This window comes from Chiloscyllium punctatum, chromosome 2 (assembly GCF_047496795.1).
Source record: "Chiloscyllium punctatum isolate Juve2018m chromosome 2, sChiPun1.3, whole genome shotgun sequence".
Lineage (NCBI taxonomy): Eukaryota > Metazoa > Chordata > Chondrichthyes > Orectolobiformes > Hemiscylliidae > Chiloscyllium > Chiloscyllium punctatum.
In genome coordinates, this window is record NC_092740.1 from 60004126 (window position 1) to 60018629 (window position 14504).

General features: G+C 39.4%; 1 protein-coding gene across 13 annotated transcripts in view; it reads right to left on the bottom strand.

Annotated features, from left to right (window-relative positions):
- kiaa0825 (KIAA0825 ortholog) overlaps positions 1 to 14504 on the bottom strand; it is a 432289-nt gene that overhangs the window by 290292 nt on the left and 127493 nt on the right. For 11 of the 13 annotated variants that reach the window (XM_072583064.1, XM_072583027.1, XM_072582974.1 and 8 more), the window contains one exon: positions 4056 to 4207. In XM_072583064.1, the coding sequence (XP_072439165.1) occupies positions 4056 to 4207 (152 nt within the window). The remainder of the gene's footprint in view (positions 1 to 4055; positions 4208 to 14504) is intronic. The other 2 variants (XM_072583043.1, XM_072582985.1) reach the window with 1 other exon arrangement.

A 14504-nucleotide genomic window follows, 5' to 3' on the forward strand; every position in this document is an offset into this window, starting at 1 on the left:
AGTTCAAAAGTCACAGCTCAGAAGAACTGTTACAGGAAAGGTAACTAGTTTTCTTCATGTTTAAACTGAGTTTTTTTATTCACTGCAGACAACAAGCAGCTTCACTGGAGAGAATAACAGCACACCCTTCTGAGTCTTCCCCTCTCTGTGTGCCTATGTTTCTGTATATTATTTTTAATTTTAGCCTTCTCAGTTGAGAATCAATCAGCTTCACATGTGCACAACTCCTCAGTTCCTGAGCATCTAAATATTGCAGAAACTCATAGTTACAAAAAAAGTTCACAATTGGAATTTAATTCCTTGCTGTGAAATTATGCAGCCATCATGGTAAATCCCTATTTTTAAAAACAGTTCATTCTCCTTACAAATTTTTGAAACTTCAAAATTAAAAAGACATAGTTCTTAGAAAACATAAAATTTCATCCCACATTTTGGGCAGGTGCAACTACAACTGCATTAAATCAGCCTGATCTATCTGTTCTTCCTATATCTGGCAAATGTTTATTGTACATGCATTAACACTAAACAACCTGAGGTCATTTTGCAGCACCAAGGCTATTCATAGTGTTTGAAAAGCAGGCACTTATGAACCCAATTTCTCTCCTTCCAGGTACACATAAGTTATAGCAACCTAATTTTGTGTTGTCATGTTAAAATATTTAGCCATTTATCAACAAGTGGATCAGGCTAGTTTTCATCATATGGATGATATTCCATTTACTTACCCATTCAAATATCTGCCATTTCTCACAAAGACAGATATGTATATAGACAGCCTCACCTTTTTGTTCAAGGGATATGGGCATCAGTACATGGATGAGCATTTATTTAAGATCCCTAACTGCTGAGAGAGCAGTTCAGAATTAACCACATTACTTTGGGACTGGAGTTAAATATAGACCAGACCAGATAAGGATTGCAGATTTCCTTCCCTAAATGGTACGAGTGAACCAGATTGATTTTGGGGACCATCAATGGTCATTGGATTTTTAATTCCACATTTTTACTGAACTCAAATTTCACTACCTGCCCTGATGGGATTAAAACCCTCGTCCACAGTACATGATCCTGGGTCTGAACTGAATTACTAGTTCAGGGACACTGCCACTATGGCACTGCCTCCCCAATTGCTGTACTGTATTACCTCCTGCTACCTGCTACCATTAGTTCAAGGACCTGCTGACAAGAGTGATTAGTGTATAAAGTAACCAATCTTTCCTCCATTGGAGAATCCATTTCTCAAATAAACATTATTTAATCTTGTAAAATAAAAAGAAAACCGTGAAAGTGATTCAATGTTATTGGATGACATCATCTTAAGAAGCCACAAAGAAACAGAATCTCAGCAACTAACAGGATTGTGTTGAGTATAATTTTTCTTCTTTTGAAGCTGCTGCAATGAAAGTATTCCTGCTTTCAAAGTTTAACTATTCAGGCAGCTTGAAAATAGTATGTTCATGTGCTTTTTTTCTGGTGATAAGACAGTGTTAAAACATCCAAGATTACATGGGCACAAGCTTGAAAATATATGATGTATTTCTTGCATTCTGATCCTTGTTGGGATTAACCCATCTTAAAATAGATATCAATAAATTTAGTGAAATGGCTGAAGCATAATTTTTCTATTGTTTTAAAGTTGTAATAATATAATGCTTACATTCAGGTAAATGCAATTTTCAATAACACCATACCATATCAAAAGAAGCATGACTATGTTATAAAAATTCCTGATTTTGAATTTTACCAGATTTTGGATCTGTGACCAAAACCAAATGCAGTTCACGAACCTGTGTTGTGAGGCAAGACTGCAGAGAGGATTTTACCACTGGTGCACAATTAATAGGCACCCTTTGAGACGAGAGAACTTAATCAAGAGCATTCATAATTTGATTGTCCAATATTATTTTACAGCAACGATTTCTTTTGAGGGCGGCACGGTGGCACAGTGGTTAGCACTGCTGCCTCACAGCGCCAGAGACCTGGGTTTAATTCCCACCTCAGGCGACTGATTGTGTGGAGTTTGCACGTTCTCCCCGTGTCTGCGTGGGTTTCCTCTGGGTGCTCCGGTTTTCTCCCACAGTCCAAAGATGTGCAGGTCAGGTGAATTGGCCATGCTAAATTACCCGTAGTGTTAGGTAAGGGGTAAATGTAGGGGTATGGGTGGGTTGCGCTTCGGCGGGGTGGTGTGGACTTGTTGGGCCGAAGGGCCTGTTTCCACACTGTGAGTAATCTCATCTAAGTAATCTAATCTAATCTAAAAGTGGAATAAAAATTAAATGGTAAGAGACTGCAGAATGCTGCAATAGCGTGTGGATAAAAGCAAACTACGAGGGGTGCTGGAGCTCTAAAATAAAACAGCAAAAGCTGGAGAAATGCAGCCAGTATGGTATCCTTCTCTGGAGAAAGAAAGAGAGTTAACAGTTCAGGTCCAATGCCTCTTCTTTGGAACTGAGGATCTGTATGTCTTTGCACGTAAATTACAAAAAAAAATCATCATGCAGTACAACAGATAAAGAGGAAGGCAAACAGAATGCTGGATTTCATTGCAAGGAGTTGGCATTGAAAGGTAGTCTTGTTACAACGAAATAGAACAATGGTAAAACTGTGGAATATTACATAGGGCTTTAGTCATCTTTTTTGAGGAGGCATATACTTATATTGGAGGCAGATCAGTGAAAGCTCACTAGGTTTATTCCTGGTTGAGGAAAGGTTCAACAGGTTGGGCCTCTTCTCTCACTGGAGTTTAGAAGAATCAGAAATAACTTTAGTGAGCTGAATTCTATATTTGAAAATTGGGGGCAAGCCCACCTGTGTTTGGCAGGCTCAACCTGCAGTCATTTAACAGCCTTGAGGTCTTTAAATGGCTTCATTGGAGAAGAAACCATACCTCCCAGATTAAGTAGCAGGTGATGACCACTACCAGGATTGCAGGCAGATCTCTGAAGAATAGGTGCTGTGAAGCCCAAACTCTAAGCAAAGCCAGAAGTCTCACCAGTGCCAGACTGACACACAGATAGAGGATCAGTTCTCATGACACAAGTTAGCACCAGTGCCTCAAGAGGCTGAGGCTTTCACGTCAGGTTGTTGCTGACAGTATTCAGTCTCCTGGACCAAGATTTGTTTTTCCAAATAGGATTGATGGGTGCACATATACATTATTAGTTGCAACCAAGTGACTGACATGAGTGGGCCAACCTTAATCAACTCCTTTGTCTCTGCCTCTTGCCCATATTATATGTTCACTTTTCACACAAGAAGAGAAAAAAGATGAGGGTTAGTAATGACTTGTATGTACAGCGGGACAAAAAAAACTTTTGTAAGTGACTGTTTCATGCTGATTTTAAGCCATTTTTAAGGGGTGGGAGAAGGGGTGTGTTTGTGTGATTGGTCATAGGACAAGGATTAATGAGAGTTGTGGGACATTCAGATAGGAATAGCAAAATATGTTGTTCTGTGCAGGTGATTACTGGGAAGTTAGAGTGCAGGCCTCAGGACTGAAACATTCAACATACCCTCTCACGTTCTGGATCCTCCTCATGCAGTGTTTCAATCCCACAACTGGATCTCCTGTTAACAGTGAGAAACCTGGAGCCTTCCTAGGTGTCCCCTCCATTCCTCCAATTGTTGCTGCCTCAAAACTCCATGTCCAGTTGATCCACTTCAACCAACGTCAGAGTCCTTTTCATTGCAAATTCTTTCTATATAAATCCAGCTTGTCATCCTTGTACTTTCTCTGATTGGCTGGTGTTTTGGAGATGAGATGCTAATGATATTTCACAGTTAACTAACTTGGCTAAGCCCACGACAGAGTTCAGTAGGTTGCTGGCCTTGTAATCCTGCCCTTACAGCAAGGACTGAATTGAAATAAAATGCAGTCAAGTTTCTCTCACACCTACCTATGAACCTCCAACTTTCCATTCCCAGCTTTTGGATACGTGCCTGCGTTGGTTTTATTAAACGTTACTTATCATACATATCCTTTGCCAATTGTTTTTGTTTTAAAACATACATTTAATAGCATCTTTGAATGTTAGTTTATGAAGTGTCACACTTACATGCACTATTCAGAAGAATTCGAGGTATGAGGCAGTCCTCAAGCATAAGAATTTGTAGAAGTAGGTTCCAGTTACAGTTGGGTTGTGACAACAACAATATAAGGTATTGTTCGACTGCAATTTTATCCCATAGCGAAGAACTGAAACACAGACTAATATTATAGTTAATTTTTTTTGATAGAAATGAGTAATGTAAAATACAGCAATGAAATTAAATAACAATTCTTTCAACTATTTCTCAAATAGTATTCTTTTGGAATATCACAGCTAATTCTTTTGAAGGTAATGTGAAATGATTTATGACTGAAGTTCCAAATTTGTGTAACACTAGGTATATAAGAAAGACAGAAAAACAACATATTGAGTGAGATGAAAAGAATAAGTGTAGGTGTATTCCTTTTGAAGTTTTCAATAGCTACTGACAAGTTGTTTAAATGATTGAAGCTTATTATGCAATACAGTAAGAATTTACACATGTACAGAGCTGATTTTGAATCAAAAGCAACACTGTTCTAGAGCATGAAGAGATATGCATTAAACAAAAGATTATAAATAATTGTGTGCGAATCTGAATAGGATTAAGAGTAGCGAACAGTATTAAAAAGAGACTGCAGATGAAGCATTGAAATTGACCTTGCTTGAAGACCACATTTATTTTTGCACTGTGGAAAATGGGAAAAAAAATGCTATTTTAAATCAAGCAAATTGTAGGAAGTGTTGTAATTTTTGAAATGAGTTATTGGAACTCATTGAGAGTTCTATCTACAATGTTGCCCTCCTCAAGCAGTCGGGAGGATGCGAGACATATTCGCCCTGTTTGTGTGTATGCATATGTTCAGGTCAGTTTTCTCAGAGACTGTCCTTTGGTTTTATAATCAACCAGTTGTGCAGGTTCAAGAAAGCTCCAACATAGTAACAACTTCTTGGCCTGTGGACAATAGAAGAGAAACATCTAGACTGCGAAGGAGAAAGCATCTTAATTTTTCTCTCTCTCCTGTGTGAAGAAACAACAAAAAATCTCCTGGTAGCTGATCTCACTCACCATTGCCCTGCAATGTGCCCTTTGTGAATTTTTCTTGTTGAAAGCAAGATAAGATAAGCCATTTTTAAAGCCAAATCATCAACGAGTGAATAAATGTCTATGAATTGACATAACCTGCAACATGCGTCCTCAAAGACTTGAAAAGAATCAGAAGAAACTGAATGAAAATATCTAATTGATGTCAGTGACCTGAATTGGTGTTGAAATTGAGCTTCCAACTTTTCTCTCCTTCTCTACTCATAAGACTTGTGTCTTGTCTTGTCTCTTTATGTACCTATGTGTGTATGGGAATTATACAAAGGGGTAGAGTTTAAGTTATAGACAAAAGTGGCAGATGGATTTCAATGTAAGTAAGTGTGAGCTTATCCATTTTGGACAGAAAAAAGGATACAGCTCGGTACTTTCAGGATGATATAGAGTTAAATACAGTGGATGTCCAAAGAGATTTGGAGATTCAGGTACAAGAGAGAGAGAAAGATTAATGTAAAATGCCACAAATAGATAAGAAAATGATCATGGCAGCTGTTGGAATGCTGGCCTTTATACCTAGAGGAATGGAATATAAGGATGCAGGAGTTATGCTGGTGTTATACAAAACCCTGGTTAGACCCCACTTGGCACACTGTGAGCAGATTTGGGCACCACACCTGAGGAAGGATATATTGGTCTTGAGGGAGTACAACGTAGGTTTACAAGAATAATACCTGGACTTCAGGCATTAAGTTATGAGGAAAGATTATATAAGTTAGGTCTGTTTTCTCTTAAATTTACAAGGTTAAGGGATTATCTGACTAAAATCTTCCAAGGCGATAAATGGAAAAGACATGATAATTAAAGGTAAGCTATTCTATTGATTGGAAATTCAAGAACTAGGAAGGACACTCTAAAAATAAGCACCAGACTGTTCAGGAGAGATGTTAAGAAGCACTTTTACAAAATGGTGGTTGATGCTGTTAATCAGTTGTTAATTTTAAATCTGAGACAAAAGTTAAAGCTGCCATAATCTTACCAGACCATACAACTTGTTTCCCATTAGAGTGAAAGATGATTAAGTGGCAGTTTAAGGGGTACCAGGCCTGAGCCAAGGGGAGAGGTGGAGAAAGAGAGTCCTTCATTTAAATTCAGCTGATGCAGAAATTGAACCCACGCTGTTGTCATCACTCTGCATTGCAAACCAGCCTTCTAGCCAACTCAGCTAAACAACCCCAAAAACTGAGGTTGGTAATTTTTTGTTAACCAAAAGTATTAAGAGGTATGGAGTTCAGTTACAAATCAGCCATGATCTCACTATAATCAAACTGGAACCGGGACAGTTTGGTATTGAGTGAAGCTGCTGTTTCTTTAAGCCTGCCTTCAATGGTTGGACTGTTCTTTCTGCGAGACCATTGGACAATGGATGGCGTGGAGCTATCCAAACATGCCAAATGCTATCCAATTTTAGGAAATACTCGAAATCACTACTGGTAAATGATTAATAGTTTCGGGAGACCATGCATTGTGACTGATGCTTACAGCTTTTCAATTTTCATCTCTTAGCTCTATGCATGTCCAATCACTCTGAGTGAGCATCCACAATGACCAAGAGATAATAAAGAACCAGCATGGTTGATGTGTAACTGAGTCCAGGGTTTACCCAGCTATTCCCATGCATGTGGGGGAGCTGCTGGCAGTAATTTTTGTCCTTGTTGGTATTCTGGGCACTGCCCCACCAATGCGCTATGTCAGCATCCAATCCTGGCCACCAGACTTACTTCTCATTTCTCATATACTTCTTCATTTTGGAAACCTCTGGATGACCCTGTTGGAGTTCAGCCAGTAGCTGGAACAATCACTCTTGCTCCTGAACCTTGCTTGGGACAATCACTCTTGCCCCCATAGTAATACATAATCCACTACAGTGATCGGATCTCGCTGGGTCCAAAAAGGTTTCAATTCTGGTTGTGGTGACTCCTTTGTTTCCCCCATCACCATCAGCTGTTTTAGATTTGCCAGGATAGGATCTTTTGGTGTCCACAATTGGATATTGTCAGTAGTGACTGAAAGGATGTCCGAAAGTTTAAAACCAGAATGGACTCTTCCAGGGAAGGCACCACCAGTGGTGTATCTGCCAGTGGGAAGGAGCTCAAGGCATCTGCATTTGCGACTTGGCCTCCCGAACGGCGTTCCAGTTTGTAATTGTACGCACTGAGAATAAGCCTTATCTTCTTTAAGTAACACCAACTGGGGTTTGTGGTCTGTTACTATTATAAATTTACATCCGTAACGGAATTAGTAGAATTTGCTCAGCTTCCTTCTTTTTCTGAGCTGATGTGTGTTTGGCATCAGCCAAATCCAGGAAGCATACACTATTGGGCATTCCTCTCAGTTGGACCATCAGTGAGCCAAGACAATCACAATACAGTATGGGGAGGCATTGTGTGTCAGACCCACATCTTGCTTAGGATCACAGTGTGCCAACACCTTAGGTGACAATAGCTGCTTTGTCACTTCCGTAAAGGCTACTTCTTGGTTATATAACTATTTCTAAGCCTGACCCTTTTTCAATAGCAGGTGTAAGAGTTCCAAGATGGAGGCCAGCTTACATATGAGATTTCCGAAATAGTTCACCAAGCCAAGGAAAGACCAAAATCCAATATAGACATGGGAACCAGGGTACCTTTAAACGTCTTCACTCTATCTTCAAATGAGGGTAACTCAATCTTGTTAACTCCCTCACCATGTAGGCCGCATCGGGTGCATGGAACAAAAACTTCTCCCTTCTAAGACTTATGCCCGCTTAGGAAAAACATTTAAGCACTATATCTCTTTATTGCTCTTCCTGGTTATTAGCATGTCATTCAGAAAATGGCAACCTGGGGTAGCCCTTGTAAAATATTATCCATCATCCACTGGAAAAGGGCGCAGGTTGATGATACCCCAAATGGCAGTCTTATATATTGGTACAAACACTTATGCGTATTAATTATGGTATACTTCTGGAACTCAGGTAGTCACAAGTTCAGGTATGTATGGCTCATGTCCAGCTTCATGAAGGACAGCACCCCCTAGTTTTGCGTATAAGTCCTCTACGCAAGGGATTGGGTATTTATCCAGTTGGGAGAAGTGGTTTACCATTTCCTTTAAATCCCTAAAAATGCAAACCAACCCATCAGACTTCACAATCGGTACGATTTCCCTTTTTGGAAACTGTAAAGGTTTTATGATGCCTTCGCCTTTCAGCCTCCTGATTTCTGCCTCTATTTTTGTATGTGAGGCAAATGGCAGCCTTGTAGAGTTACGGAATCATTTCCTGGTCAACAGGTAAGGTGGCCTTAACCCCTGTCATAACCCTTAGACCCAGTATGGTGAGTGGGAAGAGGCTAAATCAAACCTTAATGGTTTAAATGACTTAACTGCACGTAATAAATCTCCAACTCAGCCTCTTGATCACTCCCAAAATAAAACTAAAATATAACCTCAAACTGTGTCTTTGTCTTCATAATTCATGGCACATAGGATTTCAACTTAAGACTATATATTGTTCTTTCACTTTGAAACCAGACTCTCAAACAATGATGTTATGAAACTTCATCATATTTTAGAATCCCTAGCCTCTGATCTGCTCTTGCAGGCAGAGGTGGCTGATCCAGTTCAGTTTCTGGCCAGTGGCAAGCCCCATGATATTGGTGGCAGGCAATTTAATGATGGTAATGCCACTGAACATCTAGGGGAAACGAGTAGGTTCTGGAGATCGTCATTGTCTGGCACTGTTTCTAACTGTCTATATATGCATACTGGTTATTTCAGAATCTGAAAAATCACAAATGATATTGAACACTGTGTCATCATCAGCAGTCATCTTTTTTTTCTGTCTCACTATGAAAGGGAGGTCATTGTTGAAGCAGCTAAACTGGGTGGGCCAAGGATATGATATGAAGCAACTCCTGCAGTACTATCCTGGACCTGACATGTGTAACTAGGATGCTTCATATTTAATATTTCTTGGAGGGCTTAAATTTTGAATAATTGTGAAAAAATGTAGTTATTTCCAGTCTGTGGAAATGTCTGGAGTGGTTTCTTTAAAATAGGTTGTTGCAAGGTCAATGCAGATATCAGAGATTTTCTTTTAACATACGAACATAAAAATAAGTAGTAGAGTAGGCAATTAGATTAGATTAGATTAGATTAGATTACTTACAGTGTGGAAACAGGCCCTTCGGCCCAACAAGTCCACACCGCCCCGCCGAAGCGCAACCCACCCATACCCCTACATCTACCCCTTACCTAACACTACGGGCAATTTAGCATGGCCAATTCACCTAACCTGCACATCTTCTGCCCCATTATTCGATGTAATCATGATTGATCTCATCTGAGCCTCAACTCTACTTTCCTGCATGTTACCCATAAGCCTTCAACTCCTTACTAATTAAAATTTATCAATCTCCTTGTTAAATTTACTCAATGTCTCAGCATCCACCACACTTTGGGATACTAAATGGCACAGATTCATGTCCCATCGAGACAAGTAATTTCTTTTCAACTGGTTTTAGATCTGCTACTCTTTATCCTAAAACTATAACTTCTTGTATTAGATAGCCTTTATACTTACCTCAACCCTATGTGATCTTACCTTGTGTATTATCCTTTTGTGTGGCACCTAATCAAATGCGTTCTGAAAGTTCAGATATATTAATTCATAAGATCCCCATTATCCGCTTGGCTTGTTGTGTCATACAATCATAGAGATGTACAGCATGGAAACAGACCCTTCGGTCCAACCCGTCCATGCCAACCAGATATCCCAACCCAATCTAGTCCCACCTGCCAGCACTTGGCCCATATCCCTCCAAACCCTTCCTATTCATATACCCATCCGAATGCCTCTTAAATATTGCAATTGTACTAGCATCCACCACTTCCTCTGGCAGCTCATTCCAAGCACTTACCACCCTCTGCATGAAAATGTTGCCCCTTAGGTCTCTTTTATATATTTCCCCTCTCACCCTAAAACTATGCCCTCTAGTTCTGGACTCCCCCACCCCAGGGAAAAGACTTTGTCTATTTATCCTATCCATGCCCCCCATAATTTTATAAACCCATCAGCCTCCGATACTCCAGGACAAACAGCCCCAGCCTGTTCAGCCTCTCCCTGTAGCTTCAATCCTCCAACCCTGGCAACATCCTTGCAAATCTTTTCTAAACCCTTTCAATATTCACATCTTTTCAATAGAAAGAAGGTCAGAATTGCACACAATATTCCAACAGTGGCCTAACCAATGTCCTGTACTGCTGCAACATGACCTCCCAACTCCTATACTCAATACTCTGACCAATAAAGGAAAGCATACCAAATGCCTTCTTCACCATCATATTCTATCTGCAATTCCACTGTGAACGAACTATGAACCTGAACTCCAAGATCTCTTTGTTCAGCAACACTCCCTAGGACCTTAACCATGTATAAGTGTATTAGTGTACAAGTCTATAAGTCCTGCTAAGATTTGCTTTCCCAAAATGCAGCACCTCGCATTTATCTGAATTAAACTCCACCTGCCACTTCTCAGCCCATTGGCCCATCTGTTTAAGATCCCATCGTAATCTGAGGAAACCTTCTTATCTGTCCAATCATATATATAAATGACAAAAAGTAGTTGAACCAGCACCGATCCTTGTGGCACTCCACTGGTCACAGGCCTCCAGTCTGAAAAACAACCCTCCACAACCACCCTCAGTCTTCTACCTTCAAGCCGGTTCTGTATCCAAATGCTACTTCTCCCTGTATTCCGTGAGATCTAACCTTGTTAACCAGTCTCCCTTGTGGAACACCTTCCTGAAGTCCATATAGATCACATCTACTACTCTACCTTCTTCAATCCTCTTTGTTACTTCTTCAAAAACTCAATCAAGTTTGTGAGACATGATTTCCCATGCACAAAGCCATATTGACTATCCCTCATCAGTCCTTGCCTTTCCAAATACATGAAAATCTTGTCCCTCAGCATTCCCTCCAACAAGTTGCCCACCACCAACGTCAGGCTCACTGGTCTATAGTTCCCTGGCTTGTCCTTACCACCTTTCTTAAGCAGTGACAATACGTTAGCCAACCTCCAGACTTCCGGCACCTCACCTGTGACTATCGATGATACAAATATTTCACTAAGAAGCCGAGCAATCACTTCCCTTGCTTCCCTCAGAATTCTCGGGTACACCTTAACAAGTCCTGGGGATTTATCCACTTTTATGCATTTCAAGATATCCAGCACTGCCTCCTCTGTAATATGGACATTTTTCAAGATGTCACCACCTATTTCCCTACATTTGATATCCTCCATGTCCTTTTCCACAGTAAATACTGATGCAAAATACTCATTGAGTATCTCCCCCATTTTCTGTGGTTCCACACAAAAGCCACCTTTGTTGATCTGTGAGGGACCCTATGCTCTCCCTAGTTACCCTTTTGTCATTAATGTATTTATAAAAATCCTTTGGATTCTCCTTAACTGTATTTGCCAAAGCTATCTCATGTCCCCTTTTTGCCCTCCTGATTTCCCCCTTAATTATACTCCTGCTGCCCTCACTCTTCTAAGGATTCACTCGATCTATCCGGTCTATTCCTGACATATGCTTCCTTCTTTTTCATAACCAAATCCTCAATTTCTTTCGTCATCCAGCATTCCCTATACCTACCAGCCTGTCCTTTCACCCCAACAGGAATATACTTTCTCTGGATTCTCATTATCTCATTTCTGAAAGCTTCCCAATTTTTACCTGTGAACATTTGCCCCCAATCAGCTTTCGAAAGTTCTTGCCTAATACCTTCAAAATTGGCCTTTCTCCAATTTAGAACTTCAACTTTTAGATCTGGTCTATCCTTTACCATCCATTTAAAACTAATAGAATTATGGTCACTGGCCCCAAAGTGCTCCCCTACTGACACTCAGTCACCTGCCCTGCCTTATTTCCTAAGAGTAGGTCAGGTTTTGCACCTTCTCTATTAGGTACCTTCACGTGCTGAATCAGAAAATGTTCTTGTATACACTATACACTTAACAAATTCCTCTCTATCTAAATCCTTAACATTACAGCAGTCCCAGTCTACGTTTGGAATGTTAAAATCCCCTACTATAACCACCCTATTATTCTTACAGATAACTGAGATCGCCTTACAAATTTGTTCCATGTCTTTGAAGAAATCCAGCAAATTAGTCAAACATGATTTATGTTTCATAAAACCATACTGACTCTGATGCATTGTGATTTGACTTCCCAAATGTCCTGTTATTACTTTCTTAATAAAAGATTCTAACAATTTCCCAATGACAAACGTTAAACTAAAGTGTCTGCAGTTTCCAACTTACTGCCTCCCTCTCATTTTGAATATGGACATCAAATTAGCAATTTTCAAATCCACAGGAACTTTGGAATATTAAACCAATAGATCCACTATCTATGCTGCCACTTCCCATGGGCGTAGGCCATCAGGCCCTGGGACCTGACTGCTTTCAAGCCTAATAGTTTTCTCAGAAATCTTTCCTTAATAATGGCAATTTCTTTAAGTTCCTTCCCTTCTATAACCACTGCATTATCTTTTCCTATTGGGATGTGTGATAATGCTGCTTCTTTAACAAGGCTTTGTCCTTGTTTTTCTCAGGAGGTCGTAAAAACACAGGTTCTAAAAGTCTGGCTTGGATGGGTTTTAGGGCCAGTTTAATTATGGCTTACAAATACTGCCTCAGGAAAAAGGCTTTCAAGTTTTAAAAATAATGTATAATGAAAGGGGAGTGGCCAGTTCTCCCAGCTCAGCTTTCTCTGGTTTGATTTGGTTTTGGCAGGCAGTCAGTGTTATGAAGCTGCTCGACCCAAGAGAAGCTGGTACATGGTGACCCTGCCTTTCTCTGACTTCTCTCCTGTAAGACTCTGTGTTTGATTTTATCTTTTTGTGCAAAGGGGTGTTTCTGGGGATTGTTGCAAGTATTTGGAACAGCATCATTAAGTTGGAATAATCTGTTGGGTTTTCGGATAAATTAAGTTATTCGGTATTCTGTTTTGTTTGTGTTTCATTCAGTAATCTTGTAAATAAAGTAATATCCACATTATACCTGGTTAAAACAACTAGCAAAGTTAGGATCTGGAAATGTTTTGAGGGGGTCTGGCCTGGTCTGTAATAAATGACACAGATGTTAATCCATTATTTTTGCTCCCCACTATTAACTCCCCAGTCTCAACCTCTAAATTCACTGAGCTACTCTCTTCCATTTTATTTACCTAGAGAAGCTTTTGCTATCGATTTTTATATTTTGTGCTAATTTTCTTTCATAATTTACCTTTGCTCCTTTTATTACATTTATAGCAACCCTTAAACATTTCCCAATCTTTCAGCATGCCACTGGCCTTTGCAATACGGTAGGCTTTAGGTTTTATCTTTATGTTAACTTTAACATCTTTGCTTAGCCTTGGAATTTTTTCTCCTTTACACATTTTCTTCAAATCTTCTTTGAAATCACATTACTGACGATAAATGGTTGCTCTGCTGTCGACTGCTGCTCTAAACTGTTTGAAACACGATTGACTTAAAGACCTTCTGGCTTTCAGATTGCAAGGGTTGCCCACCTGATCTATAACATCACAAGTTGTAGGTTAAGAAATGGGCCATTCAGACACAGCATCAGCTCCACCATTTAATAAAATCATGGCTGCTATGGTAATCCTCAACTTTCCTGCCTTTTTTCTCTAATCCTGAATCCCTCACTGATTAAAAATCTGTCTAGTTCAGCCTTAAAAATATTTAATGATCTAGCCTCCGTGGTAAAGTACTCTACAGCTTCTGAAAAAAGAAATTCATGATCTCTGGCTTAAATGTGCAACATCCCACTTTCTGAAAAGAAAGTCCTCTTATGTTTGAGATAAAATCCACTCTTTTGAAAGAATAGTTGGAGGAATTTATCAATATTGTGATACCTGAGTAAGGTGTGATTGAAAGACTCCTGAGTCAACCATTTAAATGAAAGATTTCACCATAAATTCAGAACATTAGAGTGGCAGATATTGGAATATTCCATCCTTTACCTTTTTATCTCCAAGAATAACCCATTAGCAAAAGTGTTTGTTTCAGAAAGCCAATCTCTTCAGAGAATTTAGTTTCTTTTCTTTTTCCCTGAAGATTGCATGTGTATCAATTTGTGTTTCTGGTTTGAACGTATATAGAGGGACAATAATTTATAATTCTAGATTATAAACTGTGCATATGAACTAAATATTACAATTTTATTGGATACATTTTATTTTGACAATGAATAAATAGTTGTGTGAAGAAGTGTTGTTGGTAGCCCGTTTATTTTTAAAGCCCAATATAAACAAATAATTAACTGGCTATCTCGTGAACTGGAAACAATATTTTTATTTTATGTTTTGACCTATGGAGTAGT